The sequence below is a fragment of the Aplysia californica genome, unplaced genomic scaffold (assembly GCF_000002075.1).
Source record: "Aplysia californica isolate F4 #8 unplaced genomic scaffold, AplCal3.0 scaffold00071, whole genome shotgun sequence".
NCBI lineage: Eukaryota > Metazoa > Mollusca > Gastropoda > Aplysiida > Aplysiidae > Aplysia > Aplysia californica.
This window is the reverse complement of record NW_004797341.1, coordinates 562,904-588,205: the sequence shown is the minus strand read 5'-3', so window position 1 is coordinate 588,205 and position 25,302 is coordinate 562,904. Positions and strand designations below refer to the sequence as shown.

Below are 25,302 nucleotides of genomic sequence, written 5' to 3'. Positions count from 1 at the left end.
GGGCGCAATGCACTTGTCAGAGTGAGCAAAGATCCAACATGCCCATGCAAGAAAAGGAGTGTCTTACCTGCTGTCCCCCGTGGGGTTAGCTGTGTTAGTGGGGGGGAGGCTGCCAGAGGGAGACATGGTGGCAGAGGGCTATCAGTTATTGTGGTTCTACGTACAGTACATGAGAGACAGGTAAGAAAGCTCAGCAAACATAAAAACTAAAGAGAACTAGAGTGACAACAACAAGGGAAATACCGTACTCTAGCGAAATGATTTCAGCCGTAGAGGGGTGTCACAGACCACAGACTTAATAGTTTATTTGTTTCAGTAAAGAGAAGCACATCAACACAATAATGGTCATCTAGTGCTGAGAAAATGTAAGACAGACAGACAGACACAACAGACGGATGGTAATGAAGTTGGACCTACCAGTGACATCCTCCAACCACCTGCAAGACTTAATGGTCTGCGAGACTTAGCAAATTCTCTTAGATTCGTAATGTCAGCATCCTCTCATATTTGTCTATTTGTACAGCTTTCTTATTATCAAATGTCTTGTTCGGGGTTTGAGACTCATCTTTCCACATTTGTATTTGATTCCAAAACACAACCAGAAATATCAGGTATAGATAGATTCTCCATGAATAAAAATTGATCTTTCACTCATGACCAGGCTGAAGGCTGTCTTCTCTTCTCATGTTGATGTTACAAAAATGCACACAATGAACTTTTGTCGGAACAGCAGATCATCATGACATACGAACAACTAAACAGAAAGCATGGCTTTCCAAGTACAACAACCCAATTTAGTGACAAACAGCATCCACATTGTAAACTACAGAATTCGGAACCCAACCAAAAGCAGCAAACTATTTTATAAACAAACCTCAAACCACAACCTGAAAAAGACTACCGTAATCTAGCATTCTTTTATTAGTAAAGTAACTTCAATGCATTCACACCCACGGTAAAAAAGAGGAGTGTAGGAGCAGGAGCATATATATTTCTAACAAATATATACACACAGGAACACAAACAAGAAAATAAAACCCCCAAAACCGGGAGCTTAAACAGTAATTTCAAGAGCCAATTTTCACTCCCATGCAAGATTAAAGAATACATATTATAATACAGTACTTCAGTGAGGAGGAAAACATAGTCAAAGAGATTTTCTATCTGTTTTCATAAAGAGACAACTTCAACTGTACAAAATAAAACTTGTTTGAGTTGTACATAAGGAATTTGATAAAAAGAGCGCGTCAGCAACATACGTTTCTTATAGACTTTGCTTTCGCTACAGCCTCCACTAACCTCATTCGGGGGCTCTCGTGGCCTAGAAGTTAAGGTGTTCGCCACTTATTCAAAAGTCCCGGGTTCGAATCCAGGGAGCGGCTGAAACAAAATATCTTCTCTACAAGTATCTCCTTTCACCTCCTTTCCTGCTCTCTTGCAATGTTCTGTCGTCTCCTATTTCTGCCTCCCTCACCTCCTCTGCCCCCTCCTCTGGGCTCCTGACTCTTTCTGCAGCCTTTCTACTGCTTTTCCTTGGCTCCTTCTTACTGCTGTCTTTCAGCTACACCCCTGATCTTCTGGTAGGAAAGATCTACACATAGCCTTCTCGGACACGGGCGAAAAATATCGGAGGGCCAGTGTGCAAGTTGCGCATGTTAAAGATCCCTGGGTGGTCTAAAATCGATAAGAGTAGGCTTCGGCTGCCAACTAGGCAAAATTCAAAATTTCCAACCAATTGAAACAGTTAAATGTGTCCCGTGCGCTCATTTGACTTTCTGCAGTTGCGAGTGCTGTAAAACACTTAGCAAAAAAATATATTTAAAAATAACCTCATTCAACAACAGATACAGTTGACAATTTTTCATCTCATTAGTTCTGTAAGAGTTTAACAATACTTGCAACAGAATAAGGGCAAATACATAAGTGCCAAAGATTAGAGGTGATACAGGAGAGTAACAAACACACAAAAGGAGGAGGGAGAGATAGGAAAACCGATGTTTTATAACAAAGAAGGGAGCAAACTACATAAGAAGACCGACCAACCACTCACGATTTTAGGTCATATGGTGGATTATCTTCTACACTCCCACCCTGTTGGAAAAGTCCATCTCTCTTGACTTTAAGGGTTGGACTGAATAACCATCCTCTTACCAACATATATAATTCAAAACAGCATTCATAAAGCCTCTGATATTTGATCTGTAAGGACTGAATTATAGCATTAAAAGCCACCCCGTCCTACATTCAATTTGCTGCTAGACTTGACATAACATCATACGTTACATCTTTCAGCATTCAAGCTAACCCCCCCCCCCCCCCCCCCCTCCCAACAAGAAAAAATACTAGAATAAAAGTATTTAAGTATTCATCTGCAACAACTTACCTGTCATAGTCTCTTTGTGATGAGTAATTGGTTCCCAGTTTGCTGAAAGACACAAGCTTGAGGTCAATTTCATTTTCCAGCTGCCGCGCCTGGCGTCGTAAGTCTGTGGATGAATTCAATAAATATTTGATCTGTAGGCATCTTGAAAGTGGAAATACTCAACAAAGATCATCTTGGGTTGGATTATAAACCTATCTCGGTAACGGTGGCCTTTTTAGATATATAAAACCATATAGCAAGGAGGTATAACAGAAAAATATATGTAAAATGTAACTTTAATTTTTTTGTTTTAAGTCTACTGTAGCCATGTTAACGGCCGCCATATTGAAAACAAACAGCTTTCATAATAAAAGTAAAAAGGATATCTTATTTACCAACCAAATTTGGTACATTGATAGATACTATACTCAATACAAAATTTAATACATTTGAGATTTTGGATATCTTGAATAGGAGAAAGGTTAGAGATGGATAACTGACCTACCACTTCGTGTCTCCGAATTTGATTACATAATCATCCATGTAACTCACTTATGAAAGCAAGGATTTTATTTTCTACCTGTATAAAGTTAGGTTATTGTATGAATAACCAGCCCTGAAAATTTCATTGGAATCAAAAAGAAAATATTAAAAGGAGATGAGAATCAAAAAGAAAATAATAAAAGGGGATGAGAATAAACATAAAAAATTGAAGTTTTGAGAAAAAATGACGTTCTATTACATAATAGGCAAAATGAAAGTTCTAGGATAGAATACCTGAAAGATGATTGTAACACAAAGAGTAAGCACTTTTTAGATATACAAAAGATTGGAGTATTATAATAAGTAAAAAGTCTCAGCCTATCTCCGCATTATAATCAATAAAACCAATCTATCTCTGCATTGTCACCGACAAACATTACCATATATATAATATGGTATGATATCTATCAAAAATCAAAAGATGCCTCTTGCATATTTCTCAACATCGTCCTTAGTAGTTGGAAGGACTTCCATAACGAGCGACCACCCCAAACAATGTTACAATGTACAAACACATTAAGACTAGCCTATTAAAGAAGGGACCTAGACCTAAACCTAGCCTTAATCCTAACCCTCTTTCTATTTCATAGTGGTCGCTCTTTTCGGAATTCCTCCCCATATGTTTAACTATTTTACTGAATAGGGTGGACCATTTTTAATTTCTCCTGTAATTAATCATTCACTGTCCTGTAAATAAACAAAACTTATAAGAGATTTAAGATTTTTATATATATATATCAAAATATTATAATGTTAGGCGTGTTCTGTCGATTTGCGCAATCCGTGGATCGCGAAACAACCAATCGATTGTTGCTCATTCTGTATTAGATTGGTGGATTTTGTAGCGCTTTTTTGTGGATCCGTAGAATGCGCAACGGATCTTCATTTTTCTGCTTTGATATATAAGGTGTTAGCATCACATGAGCATCCATATCCATATTGTTGACATTGCACTAAGTGGAAGTTAACGCCATACGTATGACGAAATAACGCATTTTGTGGATCTACATAACGTGCATTGTTGCTCATTCAATGGATCAATAAAATCTGTATTTCCGACTACATTCCACTAGGCCTAAGGTATATTACCAAATTTCGTATGCGTACACGTCACTATATACAGCTAATCACAAGCTGGTGTAGTGTGCTCTCGTTAGCTCCATGCGCCGGGGTCACTCAGTGTGTACTGTTGGTGTACAGCGAGGGCGCCTGGAAACATGAGTTTTTGCCATGAATACCGTGGGAGTGTGTTAATCCGTGATGAGAATAACGCTTTATCTTTTATAACTTTCTACGAACACATGAATAACCCCCTCTCATAAGCTGATAAGACATTACGAGTAGTTACACCTATTCGAATAACTTGTTTAGAAAGACGCTCTTGTTATGAATGACCAGGGAGGGGCCAGACTGATGCGGGAACAGAATGAAGGCAAGGTGCCGAAATAAGCTTATCGGGCGACATAAACCCAGCCCCCGCAGGACCAGGGTTAAAGTATGTCTCCAATCCCAAGGCCAGGAAGAACAAAGCAGTCTAATTCTTGATCTACCTAGATCTAGATCTAGGCTTGATGTCATTCATACTTAAAAACTTCCAGTAGTAAAATTGAAGATTACCAGGAATACTTTTTTTTTTGGCACTAAAAACTGTGGCAAACTAGGCCTAGGTAGATCTAGATCTATACATAGATCTAATTATTTTTGTGACTTCAGCAGGGAGGTACCCCCCTGCACCCACCTATCTACACCCCCCCCCTCTACCGGAGGAGATTTAGATCTAGATCTAGTGGTGGTCTGCTAATGTTCAAAGAGGCCAAAACTTCTAGTCTAGTTTAGATCTAATCTATCTAGATAATCTAGATGTAGATCTAGATATTAGAGTCAAGAGTGAGTAGACTTCAGTAGAGCGAGTATTAATCCTCGCCCTCCGGGGGCCGGATTTATGTCGTCCGATAAGCCAATTTTGGCACCTCGCCTGCATTTGGTCCCGCGTCAGTCTTGCCCCTGGCTCAGCGCACGTGCGCCGAGCACCGATCTCACCTTGATTTCGGATCCCGAGTCGGATCCGCATTCACATAGCTCAAGTGTGTGTGCGTCAGTCTACTTGAGTTTGTGTGTATTTGTGGCCTTCTTCTTGAACTGTCTGCGTTGGTTCGTAACAGAGGAATGCGTCTCATTCAAAACACGCCAAATTGGTAGCTCTAGATGTTTGTTCAATGAAATTATAGAGCAAATTGACCCACTTAGACATGAGGAGCTCGAAAAGATAGTCAGGAAACAAGACTTCCATTTTTCTATACAAACTCTTTAAAATGAGCTTGATTTTGTGTGAAATGATACTAAATCTAGACTAGATCTAGAATCTACCTGATAAAAAATAAGCCTATTTTTATTAATAATTTTGAATACCATTGTGCAGAGGTACAAAGAACAATTTGAGTGCAAAACATTAGGAAATTGACCTATATTATCCCCTCCCTTTCGAACCCCAGGTCATTCATAACAACAAAAGCGTCGAGAAAGGTTATTCGAATGGGCGTAACTACTCGTAATGTCTTATCAGCTTATGAGAGGGGGTTATTCGTGTGTTTGTAACACTTTATAAATAGAACGAAGTGTATACAGACCCGGTAACCGGGAACAAAGCCACGAAGTATACAGACTCGGTAGGGGAACGCTTTTGTGATTTCGAAAAGTTTCAGCGCCCAGACCCGGTTGTGTACTGTGTGTGGTGCTAGCAAAAATGACATGCCCCAGTTGGCTGGAGGGAAAGAGAGAAAGATAGCGTGGGAAATAGGTGGGGAGAAAGAAAGGCAGAGACAAACAAAGAAAAAGAGAAGACGAGCGATACACAGTGGAGAGAGAGGCAGGGAAATAGAGAGGGTGACTGCTCGATTGAAATTTTGACATTGTTCTTTTCTTCAAATCGTGATTCCTCCAACTCCAAAACGGAGGAAAAACGATAGTTCATCGAAAACACATCCGCAATCTTCATTTAAATCTATATCTAGATATAGATCTAAATCTAGGCTAGCCTCGAAACTTAACTAGATAGATCAATGATTTATGTCCGTCTGTCTAAATCTAGATCTAGAATCTAGATCTAGATTCTAGAGACCTAAGCCATAGAGATCTTGAAGAACCTTGGTCTACCCTGAGCCAAGAGGGCGCTGAAGCCTTCTGAAATCACAAAAGAGTTCCCCTACCGGGTCTGTATACTTTGTGACTTTGTTCCCCGTTACCGGGTCTGTATACTGTACACTATGAAAAGTATTGAAAGAGTGTTATTTTCATTATTTTCCTCTTTGATTAACACACTCCCACGGTATTCATGGCGAAAACACACATTTCCCCGCGTGCGCTGTACACCAACAGTACACACTGAGTGACCCCGGCGGCCTTCCCAGAACATCCGACGTAATCTAATCGGTTGCTGATAAGATTCGCATCTCAGCACAGACGCAGGACAGAGTTTAATTTAAGTTTGGTTTTGTGACAGTTGTGAAGAAGTTGCGTCGGAACATCACAACGATATTTTTATAGCTCTCGGGAGACTTTGCTTGTGGAAACACTTGTTAGTTCGACAAGGCCATACAACGCTATTACCAATCCTTCAATACTCAGCTTTATGTGTTAAACAGTGGCATAGAAACAACGAAACAGTTACAAATGCAACAATACCTTCCCATAGGTTCCCCATATCGGCCATACTTTTTCTCATGATGTTGGCATCTTCTCGCGAGAGACTCCACTTTTACACGTTTCATACACGCAGCTGCAAAAGAGTGGCAACAATCGGTCTAGGCTAGTAAAATCTGGGACGATCAAGAAAGTCAAAACAAATTTTAAAAACCCTCTTTTACCTTGTGCTACTTAAAAGAAAATGACACGCATTTAAGTGTATAACAACTACATCTGCAAAAACTTTCTCAACGTACAGGAAAGATTCAACAGACCTTGATAGCAATACATGTATTTATGTAGATCATACCGGTAACGGAGGGATTTTTTTTCAATGTACATTGTACTATAATAATCTTGGGCTGCAACGAAGTTAGGCCTAGCTTTTCTAAAAAGAAGTTATGCAAAATATGGAATAAGATTCATGAAAGGAATGAAAAGAATATGAAATAATAATACAGTTGTATTTCCTAGAAGAAACTGGCGGTGTGTGTTGTATTTGTGAATGATCGGTGGTTGGTATAGCCTATACTTTTCCTTTTTCCAATTTAGGCTTGGTTAAAGTTCAATACATGTAGATTTTGATTAGATGTAGATTAGATCTAGATTCTAGAATCTAAATTCTAGTGGCTTTCCTTGGTCTGTGAGTCTATTATTATTTTTTTTCATTTTAATTTTCGGAGTGTCCACGACACGTACACGGTAACCGGGCACGTAGCCTCAGCTCAGGCCTCAGGGTCTACATACAGGGTAACCGGGCACGTAGCCTCAGGGTTTACGTACATGGTAACCGGGCACGTAGCCTCAGGGTCTACGTACACGGTAACCGGCAACTGGGCGTGAAGTCTCATGTCACATACATGGTAACCGGGCGCGTAGCCTCAATATCTACGTACACGGTAACCGGCAACCGGGCGCCTCTCATTATCTAAGACAGACTAAGAACACGGTAACCGGATATTTAGTTTCATGGGGGAGGGGGGGGGGGGTGAGCTAGGTGCACGGTAACTGCTTTGCTCCCTTCATGACGTTGGCATTAATTTTTCCTTTTTAACCGTGTAGTCTCAATCATGTTGCATACACGGTAACCGTGCGCGTAGCCTCAATATCTACGGTAATCGGCAACCGGGCGTTTAGTCTCAATGTCACATACACATACATGGTAACCGGGCGCGTAGCCTCAATATCTACGTACACGGTAACCGGCAGCCGGGCGCCTCTCATTATCTAAGAACACGGTAACCGGATATTTAGTTTCATGGGGGAGGTGGGGGGGGGGTGAGCTAGGTGCACGGTAACTGCTTTGCTCCCTTCATGACGTTGGCATTAATTTTTCCTTTTTCACCGTGTAGTCTCAATGTTGCATACACGGTAACCGTGCGCGTAGCCTCAATATCTACGGTAATCGGCAACCGGGCGTGTAGTCTCAATGTCACATACACATACGTGGTAACCGGGCGCGTAGCCTCAATATCTACGTGCACGGTAACCGGCAACCGGGTGCCTCTCATTGTCTACGAACACGGTAACCGGGTATTTTGTTTCGTGAGGGGGGGGGAGGGGGCGCTTGAGCTAGGTGCACGGTAACTGCTTCGCTCCCTTCAAGACCTTGACCTTTTTTCTTTTTCACTCCGCTTTTTGGGGTTGTGAGTGGGCAGAATGTAATCCGACAAATGATCCCAATCTACCCCCTGTCATCTTTCCTAAGGGAGAACAAAATGCAGTGACACTGAAAACCTACGAATCTGGAACAGAAAGCTAAAATATAAGATGTTTACAAAACATGTAATATATCACGAGAGAGAGAGAGAAAGAGACTCAGAAAACAGAGAGAGGGGAAGAGAGAGAGAGAGAGAGAGAGAGAATAAAAAAGTATGCACTTGATGAGGTCATACCTCTCTTAAAACAAAGGACAATGAAACAAACGTACTATCACCCATCCAATGAAACACGGCTTACTACATTTGAGTATGACGGATCCCAATTCCGTACAGGGCTTGCACCAATGCATGCTTTTCCGTAGCAGGAAGCTCTAGTAATAATCAAAATTCTAAATATACTAAAATTTGCTTCCATTCCAAGTTCAGTTTTTGTCATCCGGTGTTGCCTTCAACCCGACCTTTCCCCCCGACTGTACCTTTAAAAAAAATCGATAATCCCCCCATTCCGTAGCCCTATACTTTGCACAGCACACACTTTGAATGAACTTTGGTGACCCCAACGATCACTGGTACTCACAATGTGATGCGAAGGTACAGGCTCACTGACCGGTCACGATGTCGAGCCCGACAAGACGCCTAACTTTTTTTTTTCCGCAAGTGAAAGCAAAGGACAATGATTTATTTTCATGGCGACACAGCGTTTGTATGCACAACCTGTATGTTACAAATGTTGCGTTAATCAGACTGCTACCGGCAAATTTCTGGGTGGTAATGAAAGCGAAAGTAAATCGAGCTTCGGTACCACGCATTCACTTACGCTTGCCGCCAAAGCGCCCTGTTCATACCTAAAACTATTTTTTATTTTCGTTAGAGTTAGCACTTGCAACACAATAAGTTCATATAAGTGCCGAAGATTAGAGGTGTTAGTGTTACAAGAGAGTAGCAAACACAAAAAGAAGAAAGAAAAAATATTTTTTGAATAGGAGAGAAGGAGCAGACCACACCAGAGCACCCACCAACCACCCACTAATACTATCTTTACACACACCACACTTACAATCACACACAAAAATACATAAACACAGAGAGAGAGAGAGAGAGGTCTGGTATTCTTCAATCTTCCCAAGTCGACTGGCGAGGGAAGCCCCGGAAGACCACAAAAATAGATGTGGGAATTACGTCTTCTATATTTGGGCCAATCACAGAGGTGTGCTTGGTGTTCGCTGAAGCTTCATGTAACATTAATGGTATTGCCGTTGCCAATGACAATGATGATATCGGCAATTACAATTACGATTTCTCCGTACGTCTCCGGCTATGTCTCCGGTATGATCCGGTCACAATTGACACTACCAAAACAAAAAAACCTTCCGGGACCAGGATTTTATGCTGCGCTTGGAAGCAGTGAACATTAGACTTAAAGGTCTAGTGAACATAAACAGCTTGTAGATCTAGAATCTATTGTATGCGTTCTCTAGGCCTAACTTATAGATAATATTTTTAGTTAGATCTAGAATCTTTTGTATGACGACACTGCGGACAGGAAATACTTATACCGAGTTGCACCGTTTTGTTATTGTTATCCAAGCGTCCCCTTAGGTAAAAGAAAATCTGGGGGGTTACATGAGGACACGCCCCCCTGTTTTAACCCATAATTTGATATTTTACCGTTACATTTGAAATTTTCCTGAAAATAATTGATTTGTGACAGTTTTTATGGCTTTATATGTACGATCTGCAGCAAACAGTTGTAGTTTGACCCCCGAAGCAGTGCTTCTGTGTGCGGGAGTGAAAGTAAAAATTTACTTAAAACTCTAATGATTATAATTATCTAGGCCTACTGTCCCTCTCACTTCTGTGGTGCGGGATGGAGAGGTCACAATGTTGTGATAGATCGAGCGAATGTGTGACATGCGCAAGCAGATGCAACACACCATATGGTGTGGTGGGGTGGGGGACAACACAGCGGGCGAGTTAGCCTAGAGTCAGAGCACTTCTTTCTGGTCGCCAACGTCGAGCTGTCAACATTGCTAGTGCTAGAGAAGAAAACCTGATTCGATGATCAAGTATGACCTAGAGATCATTTTGAACTAAATAATCATCAAGGGAAATACAAAAATGAATAAACAGAACTCTAAACCCATAGATTAGGCCTACTTTACTATTTCCCTTGAATTTATTACTGGATCCATTATAGCGAGAATTCTGCTATAACGAACATTTCGCCCCGGTCCCCTCCCTCTCGTTATAACAGGATTCCACTGTATTTAGCACTGGCGTTAATCGCAACGCGGCATTTTATATTTAGCACTGGCGCTAATGGCAACACGACGTTGCAAATAGGCCCTTCCAATTAGGCATTATCATGGAGATCTAGACCTAGACTCTCTAGATTCTAGATCTAGATCTAGATGAGATCTTAACACGGAGGGTTGACCAAAGTTCAATCCGGCCAAAATAATTTTTTTAATAAAAAAAGGCAGAAAAATATTTGACTTGGCTATAATGTGATAGGGCTCACTTTGCCTACATGGCCACTTTTGTCCTTTGCAATCACTTCTGTTTCTAAATGTAAACAAACGGGAAGGCAATTTCCAGAAAGCCCGCCAAAAATGATGAAATTTTGCTAAATTATGTGGGGTACATAAAACCACGGGTACAGCTTTGCCATTAGCCTGTTGCCGATATTTATAGTAAGCCATCTTGTTTGACCTATTCTTTAACATAATATACTAGCTGGGCCCCCTTTCAATGAAAGGAATGATCGGTGCATTGACATCAACTGAAAGTCATTGGCCTACTATATTTACACTGTACTGGAATTGAGCAATAAATCTTAAGAGATGCAAAAAATTAGAAGGTCTCAAAACAAAATGCGCCTCGCAAAATATCACTTCCGCACTGGATTTTCTAAAAGTGCAGAGACAGAAGCATCGGCTTACAAAAGCGATCGGAGAAATAAAGAAATTTAGCTTTTTGCAGCAAAACTGTCTCAAAAATGAAAAAACAAAGGACGTCATGATCTGGAGAATATTTTTAAAAATCTTTTGACGAAAACCACATGTCGATCGATGCAGCCATTAAAAAGCCTTTTGAATAGCAAAATTCGGCCACCACAAATAGATAATAGAATATAATGAGCATTATCATAACACTGCTAAAATGAAAAAAAAAAGAGCTTTCTTTTTTTACTCCACACATTTTTTTTTCTCTCTCTCTCTCTCTCTCTTCTGGCGCTGTGGCTTCATAAGCGGTCAGCGATGCCGACAGCACGCAGGAACTCAACACTCGCCCGGGGGTCCTTAAAAAGTGCTGAAAGTGGGTTACTGAAATGTCCCAGCAGACGGGTTCTATCACGATAGCTGGCGGGACACCTCAGGAACACATGGTCCATAGTTTCGTCCTCCTCCTTGCAGGCTCGACAGGACGGATCTGGGTTGTCTGCTGGCGCAATTTTGTGGAGATATGATCTCAGCTTGGGCGATTTTCCACCAGTTCTCATTTGGGAGAGAAGCCGGCGGTCCTGTCGTCTGAGCGAGGCCTCAAGCTGGAATGACGGCGGCTGGGCAAACGGCAGTTTGGGTTTCGCCTCTCTTTTCCACTTTGCGCGGGTCGATCGGTGGATGACGGCTTTAGCTGTCGAGAAATCGATTGGCGTGTCAATCTGGGTAAGCGCTGTTGCTTCTTTGGCGATGCTGTCAACTTCCTCTTTCCACCCACCCCCCTTCCTTCGTCTTTCTTTAACAGAAAATATAATTGTGGGCATGCTGTGCGCGAAGGATGGGTATTTGGCGGGGTTGACAATATAACAGGTTGTGGTTTTTAGGAACTTGTGCCTGACTGCATAGCTGCTACCTGTTATTTCTATCGGAGGTAGCCCGGACCACTTCTCCCGAAGAGTGCCGTAAATATAGTTTAGCGCCCTCTTGTACAAAACAGTTTCATATGCTTTACAAAATGGTATCATCTCCTCGAACACAAAACACACAAGCCAGTGAACGTGCATACACATAATTCTAGATTAATAATACTGACACATAAGCAGCAAAGACTGCCGTGTTTTTAATATCTAAACGCTAGTTACACTTACACTTTTCGCTTTGTTCATGAGAAATGTGATTCCTGACCATATATAGGCTAGATAGTCCTGTAGAGACATAAAAAATATATATATTTCAAATTTAATTTATTTTCTCTGTTTTCTAAAGCGAGTAATCCTCTATACTCTATATCTTTTTGTATTACAACGGACTATCATTAGGCTATAATTTGGGTTTCTTACCTGATGCTTTAAATTACAGTCAAGCCTGCCCAGAGGGCCACCTCTATAAGACGGCCACCTGTACAAACGGCCACTTTCCATTTCCCCCTTGTGTTTTTTCTATATAATTTAACTGTGTAAAACGGGCACCTGTCCGCCACGGCCACCATAATTTATCACACTAAAACTATAACACCTGTCTTGGATGGCCACCTTAGTGACTCCATTACGTTTTGTCATAAATTGTGCATTGGCCCCTGGCGTTGTGGGCGAGCAGTCATAATTCAATCACCTGTCGTTATTGTTAAGTTGTCCCTCCAACCGATCATGTTCGGTAGGCCCCTCCCACTGTTGACCAATAGCTACCAATTTTCAGCTGCTGTTGAGGTAAGCGTGTGATCCCTCATAACTCATAAGCCGAGTGGTGGCGACTCATGTGTTTGTTTTAGTTTTAACATGGCACTCGAATTTCCTCGTCTGATACATTTCGTTTTATTGTCACCCTTGTGCAAAATCAGCAACAACATAAGAATTACAAACAAAATACTAACCAACTACAACAACAAAAACAGCAACAATGCGGCTACTTTCGGTTGGGACCTTAGAAAGGAATGGTTTGTTTTCTTCATCTTGATCAGTCCTGCCTAAGACGGCCACCTATGTTATACGGCCACTTTTCTCCTTGACAATGGGTGGCCATCTTACACAGGTTCGACTGTATTATTAAATCAGAATTGTGATCATAGTTCGCCACGCATCTCTCTCCTCAGGTGCTCTAAAAAATGTGTCACTTGTTCTCATATGACCTCGTGCAGTTGCGAGTGCCGTAAAACACTTACCGAAAAATCTGTAAAAAACCTGTCTTGGTCTTTGATCCCCTGTCAATTATCTGTTCAAATTCTCTTTACTTAGTTTTCTTGGTCTACCATTTCTCTTTTGTCTACTTATATTATCAGTGAGCGCAAGATGTTCAAGACCTTTTATGTCTTCTATTCAAATGTCCAGGAAAGTCATGGTTAGTCACAGAAAAATATAAAGTGAGTTTCTAATTTTTTGATGATTTCCCATTTTGGTACTTTCACAGATCACTGACCTTTACCCTTAACATGTTCATGAGGGACCCTGTACTGTAAGATGATCTGCCAACGCTGTGCCATCCTCCAGACTCTGCCTTCTTGGGCCACCCATTGGAGTTTGCCTTTTGCCCGCACTCTTTCTTTGCTGCCAAGCTATAATTATGGACTACCTGGAAAAGGCAAAACAAAGAAGTGGGTGCAATGTACTTTTGTCTGAAGATGTCTGAAGTTGTTTTAAGAATTTAAAAAAAAAAGGAGGTATGATGTATTATTATTGAAGATCAGCAGATGTGACAGCTGGTATGTCAACAACAGATTCTGTGTTTTTTTAAGGTTTTTGTTGTTTTTGTTGTTGGTTTTTTTTTTGGAGAAGGATGGAGAAGTGGATGATAATATGACGTGTTATATATATATTTAATGTCTTTTGTGAACTAACGGTTGGTTTTACTGTTGCAGAGGCGCTCACAATGACAAAGAAGAGTTCAAGGTTCAAGGGGAGGTACTCTTTGGTCTTCATCCAATACATTTAGCTCTACAAGCGGGAAGGAGGAAGCGTTTTTTTCAACTGTACGTGGACGTGACCAAACAAAAAGGTGATTACAAGGCTGTAACATGTTTGTAGCTCAGTGATCTGACAAGGTGGATCGACTTCAAGAATAACCCCGTTCAAGTTTGCCTATCAATAAAGCTGGGTTTTTTTCCCCCTTACTTCTATCTTTGGCCCCTTGTGGGGCATAGGCAGCCTGTAAGCTGTCTCCATTCATCTTAACCCTGGGCTAGTCTCTCCAGTACTCTCCAAGAATGTGTTGCCCTCCTTGCCTGTGCGTTCATGTCTTGGAAACAAGTGTTCTTTTGTGGTCCTCTTCTTTTCCTTTTGCCTGGCAGCTTCTTGTTATTGTCTTGGGTCATACCCCCCGGGGCAGTGCCACTGACTGAAGTGTCTTTAGGCCATTCCAAAGGAGGGACATTAACGTGTTCTTATGCACCGTAGATTGTAAATGGGCTGATTCCTCTATGTCATGCCCATAACTGTGCCTGAACTGCAACAGGGGACTGCTACTTTTTCTTTCTTAATCCTTACTATCGTCATTTTTCCTCTACTTCTTTTGTATGTTTGTCACTTTCTTGTGACCCGCTATTTCCAGGGTGCCTTTGTAGTCGAAGCAGACTTTGTACTGTTGAAGCTAGAAAAGTGAGCAGAGTAAGGTTGATTCCCTGTATGGACTTCTCTGTTGACATCAACCCCTTGGCGCTCATATGACCTTATGCAGTTGCAAGCGCCGAAAAACTCTACTAAAACTAAAAAGTGTCTTGGATTATTGTGTTGAGGCTCTCAACCCATTTGGCTTGGCCCTATCGGAGACGGTCGTTAAATTCGGAGGTACTGCCTCTTGAATGACCATATAGTGTTGGTTGGGAGTTAAACCCATGCACCTACTTACTTACTTTACCTACTTTACTTATTCTTTACTTTGCTTGCCTCTTTAGGTGTTTCAAAGGAAATATTGCTTTTTTTCAGACTCACTTGGTGCCATAAAAGGACTGGCAGAGAGGCTCCAGGTGAACACTGTGGCTGTCCCTAGAGAGACGCTTGACCGCATGTCTGGGAACAGACCTCACCAAGTAAGTCCAGCCAAATACTGAAACATGAGAAAGATTGCGAACTTGGGTGTATTAAATTTTTGGCCGTAATTTTTTATTGTTGTCACTGCTTGTCGCTGTCAAGTCCTGTGAGAAACAGTCAATGGATAGAAGAAAATTATCTCGTTTTTTTCTTAGTTTGCCTTAGTTTGTTGTTTTAATTTTATGCCACAAGATAGGCTGACACATTCGTGACCACATTAGGATGTTAGACTCCTAGGCTGAATTAATCACAGATCTTTACTTAAACATGATGGCTTCTATCATTGCATAAAAGTGATGTAAAATAGACAAAATATCAGCTTTACTTTGAAATTACCCTGAAGGGACATTTGGGTTGCAATTGCCTGTTGCTAGCCGCGTGATTCAACCGCCTAAGTGACAAAATTTTCAAAAATCACGCAGTATAGCCTTTAATACACCTTATGTTAAAATCCTGAGTTTCGAAGAATACTGCAAAGTGTTTCAATGCTTCAGTAAATCAATCGCCTATATCACACCAGTCCCAATTTCCACGTGATTCAACCACCCAAGTGCCGGTTTTACTGCATGGTGGCGAATGGGTGGTTGAATCAGGAAGATTCAGCGGTTTGTTGAGGTTCACCTGTCGCGTAGGCGGTGTGACCCACATGACTGTAGCGCTTGTAAAAAAAAGACTGGAAGTTAACATCAAAACAAAGTGCTGCCTTTGTTGTCTTCGACTCAGATGGAACCCTATCGATAGTCAAAAGATTTTGTGAAGGCAGTTTGCGTAATTTATCACTAGGTTTTGTAGTGTAGTTGAGAAATAGCAAGATAGCATAAAAGAATATTTTAATACTGACTAGACCAAGTCTGTAAACAGTGGCAAAAGCTACAGACGAATGAATTATTTTAAAAGCCAATGATTGACAGCTAAGGGGCGCTTATTGAATCATTGATTAATTAATCTGTTCCGGGTAGATGATACTTAATTTGTCACTTGAAAAAAAAAAGTAACTCATAAATATATATGCCACGTAAATTCTCTTTTTAACAAAGCTTCAACTTCAACTCTCCAGCTCTACTCTTCAGTTTCAAATAAATCTCATACTTTCTACCTATATGCAATAACAATGCGTTTGTATACAACTGCCCTCACTCAGTGGTTATTCATGACTGTTGCAAAGACAGTTTACATGACTTGGAGATGGGAGCTCCAAGACTGTCAAATTACGAGAGAGCAGAAAGGGACAAGCAGTTTTGTGATAAGTAATTCTTCGATAAACTTGACGAAATTGCATTCCCATTACTACAGACAGAATACAGGCAAAATCTATCTTGACTAACACTTTCTTTCAAAGCCTCGGGGGCCTTTATATAGAGTACCAAAGAAAACGGAAAGAGTCTTTAGAGAGATATTCATAAAGAGCAACCTTTTGTATGTATGTCGGAAGGATCAATGTGATGTATGCAAGGTAGGAGAAAGAATATTTCACGAAGCTTGCCAAAAACCCAGAGGATGGGACCAGATTATATCATAACAGGATCAAATTAGCTGTCTATATTTTAAAAAATTTTGGTAACCAAAGATGTGAAGTGTCACATTTGGCACGAAGGAGAAGGACTGTTGATTGCCAATGAAATCTCTTCTTGTGTCAGTTACTGAAATCGGAGAAGGCCCTATATGCCGACGACCTAGCCATCTGGCATACAAGTAAACAAGCTGGCATCAGTGCACGGCTTATAAATGAGGATCTAGAATCTAGATAGATTCAACAACTACTGCTGCAAGTGGAAGCTAAAAGCAAATTGTACCAAGACAATCTACACCGTCTTTACAAAAATCCACAAAGTTGCAAAGCAAAATCTCACCATCTCACTTGCAAGAAACAAACTAGAAAAAGTTGAAAACCCGACCTACCTTGGGATCGAGCTGGACAGACAGTTTTCATGCAAAAACCATATCTGGAACCTGAAGACCAAGGCCAACAACAGACTTAACCTTCTCAGATGACTGGCTAGCACCTCATGGGGAGCGGACAAGGATGCACTCAGACAGCTATATGTTGGCTATGTACGCTCTGCCATGGAATATAACCTAACCTTACAGACAATCTGCAGCAAACCAACTCAGAGGTCTCTTGACAAAATCCAAAATCAAGCTGCACGATTTATCTCCGGAGCTTTGAGATCCACTCCAACTGCAGCTTGTGAAATCCATACAAACCTGGAACCCTTGGACTTGCGGAGAGAGGCAGCAGTTGTGGAGATGAGTGAGCGCTACAAAAGACTAGAGAAAAACCACCCAAACAGGAAAATAATTGAACAGAGACGACCAAAGAAACGGATTCATGGAAGATCAATACTTGACACAGCCACTGAACTAGCAGAAAAACACCATCTTCCATGTAACAAAAAAATGATGAAACCCTTAAGACCAGAACTCCCCCCCCCAAACACCAACATCTAGAATGCCAACATCAAAACTTCCCTCATAAAAGAGACAGTGAAAAAGGAATGTGACCCAGTAGAACTGAAGACAATAGCTCTGAAGACAATTGACTCTTACCCTAGTGATTCAATTCATATTTACACAGACGGGTCAGCCTTTAAGGGAACTATAAACGCAGGCTTTGGGGTAAGAATTGAACATCCTGACAAAACATGTGAAGAGCTATTTGATGCATGTGGTACTTCTTGTACAAATTATGAAGCTGAGGTCATCGCCATCGAAGCAGCAGTCCTGACCAACATTTTCATAATACATCCAAACAAAATCAAGAACACTATTGTCTTCACAGATGAAAAGTCAGTACTCCAAGCTTTGGAAAACATGAATTTCGAAAGCCCAGCCTGCCTATCCATGGCTCAAACAATCAACACCTTCATACAGACCTATGCCGTCAACCTGACACTACAGTCAGATACCTGGCCACAGCAACATCCCAGGAAATGACAGAGCAGACACCCTTGCCAAGAAGGGAGCATCACAAACACAACCTCACAACCCAGTATGACAACAGACAGCCAAGAACATCATCAAATGCAACACCAGGGAACAGTGGCTGAATGGCTGGGCAATGGGCAAAACTGGAAGAATTGTATTTGCACACATGACAGCCCCCAACTCTAAAGATGCAATAAATTCCCTGACTAGAAGAGAACAAGTCACGATATTTCGTCTGCGAACACAACAATACCACTAAATTCCTATCTTAAAAGGATCCGCAAGGATACCCCACCCGACTGCCCGTTGTGCGACTGCCAGGATGAAACAGTACCACACCACCTCTTTAACTGCCCAGCACTTTGCGACCTGTGTTGCACCTACCTACCAGCCTCCCCAGACATTGGAAATACTCTATACAGCGACAAAGCACAGCTGATTCAAACCTGTAAATTCTTTGCCATATATCGACAGACCGAAGGGCTAGAACCCAAATGGCCACTGGATCGGAAAAGTAAAGTAAAGTAAGCCAGTAACACCCTGGAGGAGCCTACTGACAATGCCACATTCATTATATACAGTAATGGCTGTTCTTATCATACCACTACGCTATCTTGTCAAATGCAACCAGTGACATAGAACAAAATTGTTAAACAAAAATACCTTGAAAAGGAAAAAACGCAAATGGAAGTGGACAGCACACATAGTGTGATCGAAAGGTCCCTGAAAAATGGTATGGTCTATGTGCTCATGGATAATCTTGAAAGCTGGACAATATCCTAACCCCTCCCCCCCCGCCCGCCCCCTTCAACCTTTGATGTTCGATTTCTGGACAATTCAGACCTGGCTCAAACAAAGACGACCCCGTTGTCACAAACGTTCGTTGCTTTTGATGCACACTGAACAAAAACAGCCAGTACAAATTGAATGTTAAGATGAATGGTCTTTTATACCTACTTCAAGAGACCAAAAACAGTCCTGCCCCAGAAGACCCAACTAAATAACTGAAATAATTACTCTTAACTTTACAATTACTCTTAAAACTATTATTTTTTTACTTTTGTCGATTACTCAAACGCCCAAGCGACCATTGGCGCTCGTCGAGTAAAGTTGATTAACGTTATTCAAACATCTAGACACCGTCATACTGTCACTTAGACGGTTGAATCACGCAGATGGTATGTCCAGTTCATTGTTCATTGTTTCAGGAAGCAACCTCCCTGCACTCCGGACATGTCCATTGATGCTCTGTTGCTCTCTCCAAAATGTCGCCGAGGATCTTTCTATTGATTGTGCCAGTGCACATCTGGTTGAATGTTCTTCTGTTCTTTCCTGCAAGGATGCCAGATTTTCCGTTTCTTTTTTGTATTCCCAAAAGCATCATCCTCTCCACGGCAGTACTGGCCTCTGCCTCTGTGTCTTCCTCCTCAATCAGCTGGCGAGAGAGACATTTCAGGATCTCAACCCTATCTGGTTGAACTGTATTGTCAACTGAGATGGCCTCACCAGGCAGTCTGTCGGCTCTTTCATTTCCCCTAACACCTGCATGGCCAGACAGAAAATCCATGTGAGCGATCGTATAGACGTTGCTTCGATAGCTTGAGTCCATTCTGTTCTCAGGAAACCTTTTTCGATCCTTCTGAGGGTACACATGTCCAGTAACTTATGTAAGAAAGCTTTTAAAAAAAAAGTTAGGAACAGACCATTGTACTACATCATATTATATTACATATCTGAATTTCAGATTCATAAGTATGAGCAAAAAGAAATTAAACAGTTTTTTGCTTCTCCTGTAAAATTTGTCTTTTGACACTTAGGCGGTTGAATCACGCGGCTAGCGAAGTACATGTACGTTGCATACGTATATTAAATTACAGGTTTCATCATCACGTAATGAATACACACTAAGTATCATACTAGTATAGACAAAAATAGCTTAAAACTAATTCAACATAACATTTGTTTAACAGGGTGTTTGCCTGGATGCTGAGCCTTTGAAAATAGCCAGGTGGAATGGACAAGAACATTTTCCACGGTTTGTTGATCTTTTCTTGTGAGATCCAAACTATCAGCATCTGTGCTGGACTTTTGTCCTGTATTGTATTGTAGCTATCTATCTATGATTCATATGACAGTTTTATTGCTAATGATGAGATTAGGCAGAAAGTGAGTAGGTTATTCTGAAGTAATTAATATTGATCAGTGTAGAGTTCTTTTGTTTTATTTGTGGAAAAAAACTTGTCTAAAAAGACGAAAGACTGTAATGTATTTTTGTGAGCTCAAACTAATGAATATGAAATCAAACTTCCATACCCTCTCGACCCATATAAATGTGAGGCATCACTGTGAAATCAGGCTCTCGTCAAAATAATGCAATCAAAGTAAGCAGCATTTTTCTGGCCTCCAGAAATTTTTTATCAAATTTTCTTTTTTTGGTTCAACATTTTTTATGTCCTTTTAAAAACACATTTTTGTGTGGATTTTACTGGAAAATGTTGATTAAAGGCACCAAAAATGTAAATGTGTAGTTTCCAAGAACTCTAAAGCTTTTGAGGTCACCAAACTGTGGAGGCCATTTCCTTGCTAATTTTACCTCAGAAATCAAGCAACCCTACCTTGTTCAATTGCAAATATCTCGACTTCTACTTCTATTCAAAATAGAGATGGGTATTTTTAAAATCAAAAGCATGATAAATGAACAAGCTTTAAGGATGATGCTAATAACTTTATATGCCCCAAAACTGACAAGCACCTGATTCCACCACAATATGATACAAATTTGAAATGAAAGTCAATAATATCATTTTTTTAATCATGTTATCTTTTTAAACTTATTTTTATAACATAAAGCAAACAGCACTCAGAAAAAAGTAATAGCAAGGATTATCAATACCCTGTATACCATGCAGTTTTTAGCTGTTAGAAATCAGTTTTCATTATTTCATATTTTGATTTTAAAATTTTCAAGGATTATTTTGTGTATTTTTGCATCCAATCTAGGACAGGTTCTGATGGCCTTAAGGTTCCTCTGTGGTTAATGCTGTACAATATACAGGTATGCTAAGCCTTGGGGATTTACAGAACTAGATAGAATTGCTCCCTTTATCACACGTATCAATCGAATTCTGAGACTCCCCGGGGCAGTGCCACTGACTGTAGTGTCTTTAGGCCATTCCCAAAGGGGGGGACATTTCTTGCTCAAGCACAGTAGAATTGTAAATGGGCTGATTCATCATGTCATGCTCATAAGTGTGCCTGATCTGCAACAGGGAACTGCTGCTTTTTCTTTCCTAATCCTTACTATTGTCATTTCCTCTACTTCTTTTGTATGTTTGTCACTCCTGTGACCTGCTATTTCCGGGGTGCCTTGATGGTCGAATCAGACTTTGTGCTGTTAAAGCTAGAGAGGTGAGCAGAGTAAGTCTGATTCCCTGTAAGGACTTCTCTGTTGACACCCACCCCTTGGCGCTCATATGACCCTATGCAGTTGCGAGCGCCATAAAACCCTCTACTACTTAAAAAAAACAACCCAAAAAACCCTCTACTAAAAAAAACCCCCAAAAAACAAATGGTACTTTTCTGAGAAGATAACTAGAGAAGACAAGGAAGCGCATAGAAATACCGGTAGTTATTTAATCATTAGCAGTGCACACGATCAGTCTTTAAGCAGGTCTTTAAGAACTCCTCAGTAGTATAGAAGTAATAGTGATTGTTTTAAACAAACCAGGAAAAAAGCATTTTGTCTTATTTGTTTTTAAAATTCTCTTCTTTGATGCTTCTTCTGTTTTTTTTTCTTTGTTTTTTCCATGCCCCCCCCCCCCCCCCCCCCTCTTCCTCCTGCAGCTGTTTAAAAAGTCTATAATAAGAGCTAGGAATAGTCACATGATGAAAAGGGATCTTATGACAAGTACAAGCAATTTATTTTGTACTTGCTACAGCAGATGAATGAGTGGTTGGTGGGTGCTGTGGTGTGGTATGCTCCTTCTTTCCTATCGGACATATTAGGGGGCTCTCGTTGCCATGAGGGTAAGGTCTTTGCCTCTCATTACATAGGTCCCGGGTTCGAATCCAGATAGCGACGGAAATTTTCTTCTTTCACATTCTTTCCAGCTCTAATGTTCTGTCGTCTTTTTTCATCTCCTTTTTCTGCCCCCCCCCCACCTCCTTTGCCCCCTGCTCTGGGCTCCTGACTCTTTCTCTGCCTTTCTACTTCTACTTCTTGGCTCCTTCTTACTGCTGTCTTTCAGCCACACACCTGATCTTATGGTAGGAAAGATCAACACCTAACCTTCTCAGACAAGGGCGAAAAATCTCGGAAGTCCTGTGTGCAAGTTGCGTATGTTAAAGATCTCTTGGTGGTCCAAAATCGATAAGAGTAGGCTTCGGCCGTCGCCTGGGCTAAAATTCAAAATTTCCTACCTACTGAAAATGTTTGGTGTGTCCCGCGTGCTCATATTCATATGACCTTATGCAGTTGCGAGCGTCGTAAAACACTTGCAAAAAAAAAAAAAAGACATGTATCATTTTTACACATCCTCTTTCTTTTTTGTTTGTTTCTCTCTTGTGACACTTTTAATCTTCAGCTCTTATATGACCTTATTTTGTTGCAAGTGCCGTAAAACATTTACTAAAACTAAAACAAAAGCTGCAGATGTTTTGTCAACTACTCTACTGTTGTGTAGATATTCATTGAACGAGCCTAATTATCTGGTTTCTCATGTTGTATATGTTTTCATGTTGTATCTCAGTCAATGTGATGTTTGTATGCCTGGCAAAATCCACTCACATGTATAATTTATACTGGCGTCTGTCGTGTGGGGATTATGCTCTTCGCTGTCACAGGCTGGAGACTGGAGTGTGATTCCCGAGTGAGGAAATAATTTTTATCGAATATCTCTGTCTTTCTGCTAGGGTGTATTTCTCTCAGCCTGGGTTGGCAACCCACCTCCCAAATGGTTTAAATTATTAAATTATGTTGATGGAGATGTAGAATCACCAACATAAAAAAATAACAACATGTGTAGTATTTACTATTTAAAGCCTTTTGTCCTTTTTGCTACCAGGACCCAATGAACTTTGGTGCCATTTTGAGGTCAGCTTACTTCCTTGGAGTAGAAAAAGTGATAGTCCCAGCTCAGAACAGGTAAGTTCAGGTGTATTATTGGATCACATCTATTATTCGTAGTTTTATGACCCTAGTAAGTAATTCTTAAAAATTAAAAAGCATCTCTCGATACCATACCTTGACTTCTCTCAAGTGCCTCAAATAGTTTCCACAAATGCGCGCCTCCAACAGATTAAAAACTGCCTGGTGGAAAAAAGTTCCTGACTATTGCTTTTTTCTGCTCTTATTTCTCAATTACTTTTTAAAATTAAATTAAAAATTAGTTATCAAAGTCACTTTTCTGTTTGTGAAATCTGACATGTGTGTTGTTTTATATCTTTTTGAGAATGTCATTTTCGCAAAATAATTGGTGTCATTGTGTTGCTTAGGACAGTTATAGGCATCAGTACTTTTTTCATGTAATTTAAATCTGATTACCCTTTAACTTTAACTTTAAGTGTTATATTAATTAGTTTGGTATTCATGGTGAAGCTTTGTAAGACACCCACGTTACTCAGTAGACCCAAATCGTGTTGATAAGGCTATTAACATCTACCCAATCATATGACTTTTGTGTTATCATTTACAAAATGTTGTTTGGGACCTCATAGAGTTACAGATAGTGGGTCCTTTGGCAGGTGCTCTGGTGTGATTTGCTCCTTCTTTTCTATTTTTATCTAACATCCTTATTAAATGTCTCCTCTTTCTTTTTTGTGTTTGTTACTCTCTTGTAACACCTCTAATCTTCGGCTCTTACATGACCTGATTTGTTGCAAGTTCGGTAAGACTCTAACTAAAACTAACACAGAGTTGCAGAGTCACAATCCTACCATATGATTATATTCACAGCTGCCGCCTCAGCCCTGTGGTGAGCAAAGCCAGTGCCGGAGCCATGGAGCTCGTTGACTTGCTGTGTGTGCCAGAACGTCACTCACTGGCCTCCATGTGTCAGGTAAGACAACTAGCCATGGGGCTACACTAAAGCTGAGAAGAAATTCCCGTGGGGTTCGACTTATCTTACAGTCGAAATTGTTCAAGATGGCCACCCATTGTTGAAGAAAAAAATGGTTGTCTTTAGTCTTAGGCAGGTAGACGCTGTCTTCTACTTTTTCAGCAGTGATCATATTCTTCCGCGGATCCCCGGAAATCCAAGATTTTCAGTTTTCTCCGCTTTTTCCCTCCCAGTTCATGCTTTCCGTGAGTCGCGTGGTTTGCGCAAATTATCCTCCAATTATCGACAATACAATGCCTAGCGATTGGCTCGTGCTATCCTCTGGTGTATGCGATACTCGATTTTCATCGTGCTCCCGTCATCTCGGAACTGCTGGACTGCAATGTTAGTGTGTTTGTGGGGCCTATTTTAGCTTGATTAGCACCATTTTATGTGCACGAGCCCTCATGAAAGCATTCATCATGAAGGAACTGACAAAATTGAATGTTTTCAGAATAAAAGAAATTGATTTGAAAATCAAAAACAAATTTAGCTTTGTGTGGTTAGAGAAAAGTTAGTTATTTCATTTGAAACTGAAATTGATGTTAATAATTTTTATGGGTGTGGTAGGGTCTTGTGATTTTATTTCGCGAGTTCGGTATTTTCCTCCTCCTCCTTTTTCACTTTTGCTTGTTATGATCACTGCTTCAGATGTCTGGTCTGGAGCAGACGTCGACCATCACTATCATGTTACTTCATTCCTTCCTGTTGTCTTTCTGTCTTCCTGATCAGCTCCGGTTTTTCTCATTGTGTTTGCTGTTTTTCGCAAAGTTGTTCAGGCCATATGTGTATAGTAGCCTATATTGTTTCCTGTCTTCCTTTCTTCTGTCTTTCCACACAGCAGAAGTTTCTCTAGTCCATTTGATCTGTACTCAGTGGCAAAAGTAATGCGAATTCACATGACAAAAGAAGAGGAGAGGAAATTGAAGCAATATTTTTATTTAGAGAAACAGGTTTGAGGTGTCTCAAATTGCACAAAACAGTGCTTGAGAGTTTGGGATTGGCTTTCGGACAGATTTTGTTATTCGGCATCAATGGCCTTGACCTTGGGGCTTAAGTTCCAGTCAATATCTG

The 25,302-nt window shown here is 40.7% G+C and overlaps 2 protein-coding genes across 6 annotated transcripts in view; one reads left to right on the top strand and one right to left on the bottom strand.

Moving 5' to 3' along the window:
• The window catches only part of LOC101854557 (Golgi SNAP receptor complex member 1), a 21,589-nt gene extending 14,885 nt beyond the window's left edge, over positions 1 to 6,704 (bottom strand). Inside the window, exons 1-3 of one of the 2 annotated variants that reach the window (XM_005093857.3) lie at positions 6,587 to 6,701; positions 2,384 to 2,486; positions 68 to 109 (exon numbers count right to left, since the gene is read on the bottom strand). In XM_005093857.3, the coding sequence (XP_005093914.1) occupies positions 68 to 109; positions 2,384 to 2,486; positions 6,587 to 6,626 (185 nt within the window). In that variant the 5' untranslated portion in view covers positions 6,627 to 6,701. Of the gene's footprint in view, positions 1 to 67; positions 110 to 2,383; positions 2,487 to 6,586 lie in introns of both variants that reach the window. The other variant, XM_005093858.3, reaches the window with a different exon arrangement.
• A 269-nt stretch (positions 6,705 to 6,973) lies between these two features.
• LOC101859772 (rRNA methyltransferase 1, mitochondrial) overlaps positions 6,974 to 25,302 on the top strand; it is a 30,567-nt gene continuing 12,238 nt past the window's right edge. Inside the window, exons 1-8 of one of the 4 annotated variants that reach the window (XM_005093881.3) lie at positions 6,974 to 7,101; positions 13,593 to 13,776; positions 14,041 to 14,177; positions 15,104 to 15,207; positions 20,104 to 20,168; positions 21,134 to 21,188; positions 23,197 to 23,276; positions 24,087 to 24,189. In XM_005093881.3, coding sequence (XP_005093938.2) covers positions 13,643 to 13,776; positions 14,041 to 14,177; positions 15,104 to 15,207; positions 20,104 to 20,168; positions 21,134 to 21,188; positions 23,197 to 23,276; positions 24,087 to 24,189 — 678 coding nt within the window. In that variant the 5' untranslated portion in view covers positions 6,974 to 7,101; positions 13,593 to 13,642. Of the gene's footprint in view, positions 7,106 to 13,592; positions 13,777 to 14,040; positions 14,178 to 15,103; positions 15,208 to 19,543; positions 19,701 to 20,103; positions 20,169 to 21,133; positions 21,189 to 23,196; positions 23,277 to 24,086; positions 24,190 to 25,302 lie in introns of those variants that run through there. The other 3 variants (XM_013080019.2, XM_035968620.1, XM_035968621.1) reach the window with 3 other exon arrangements.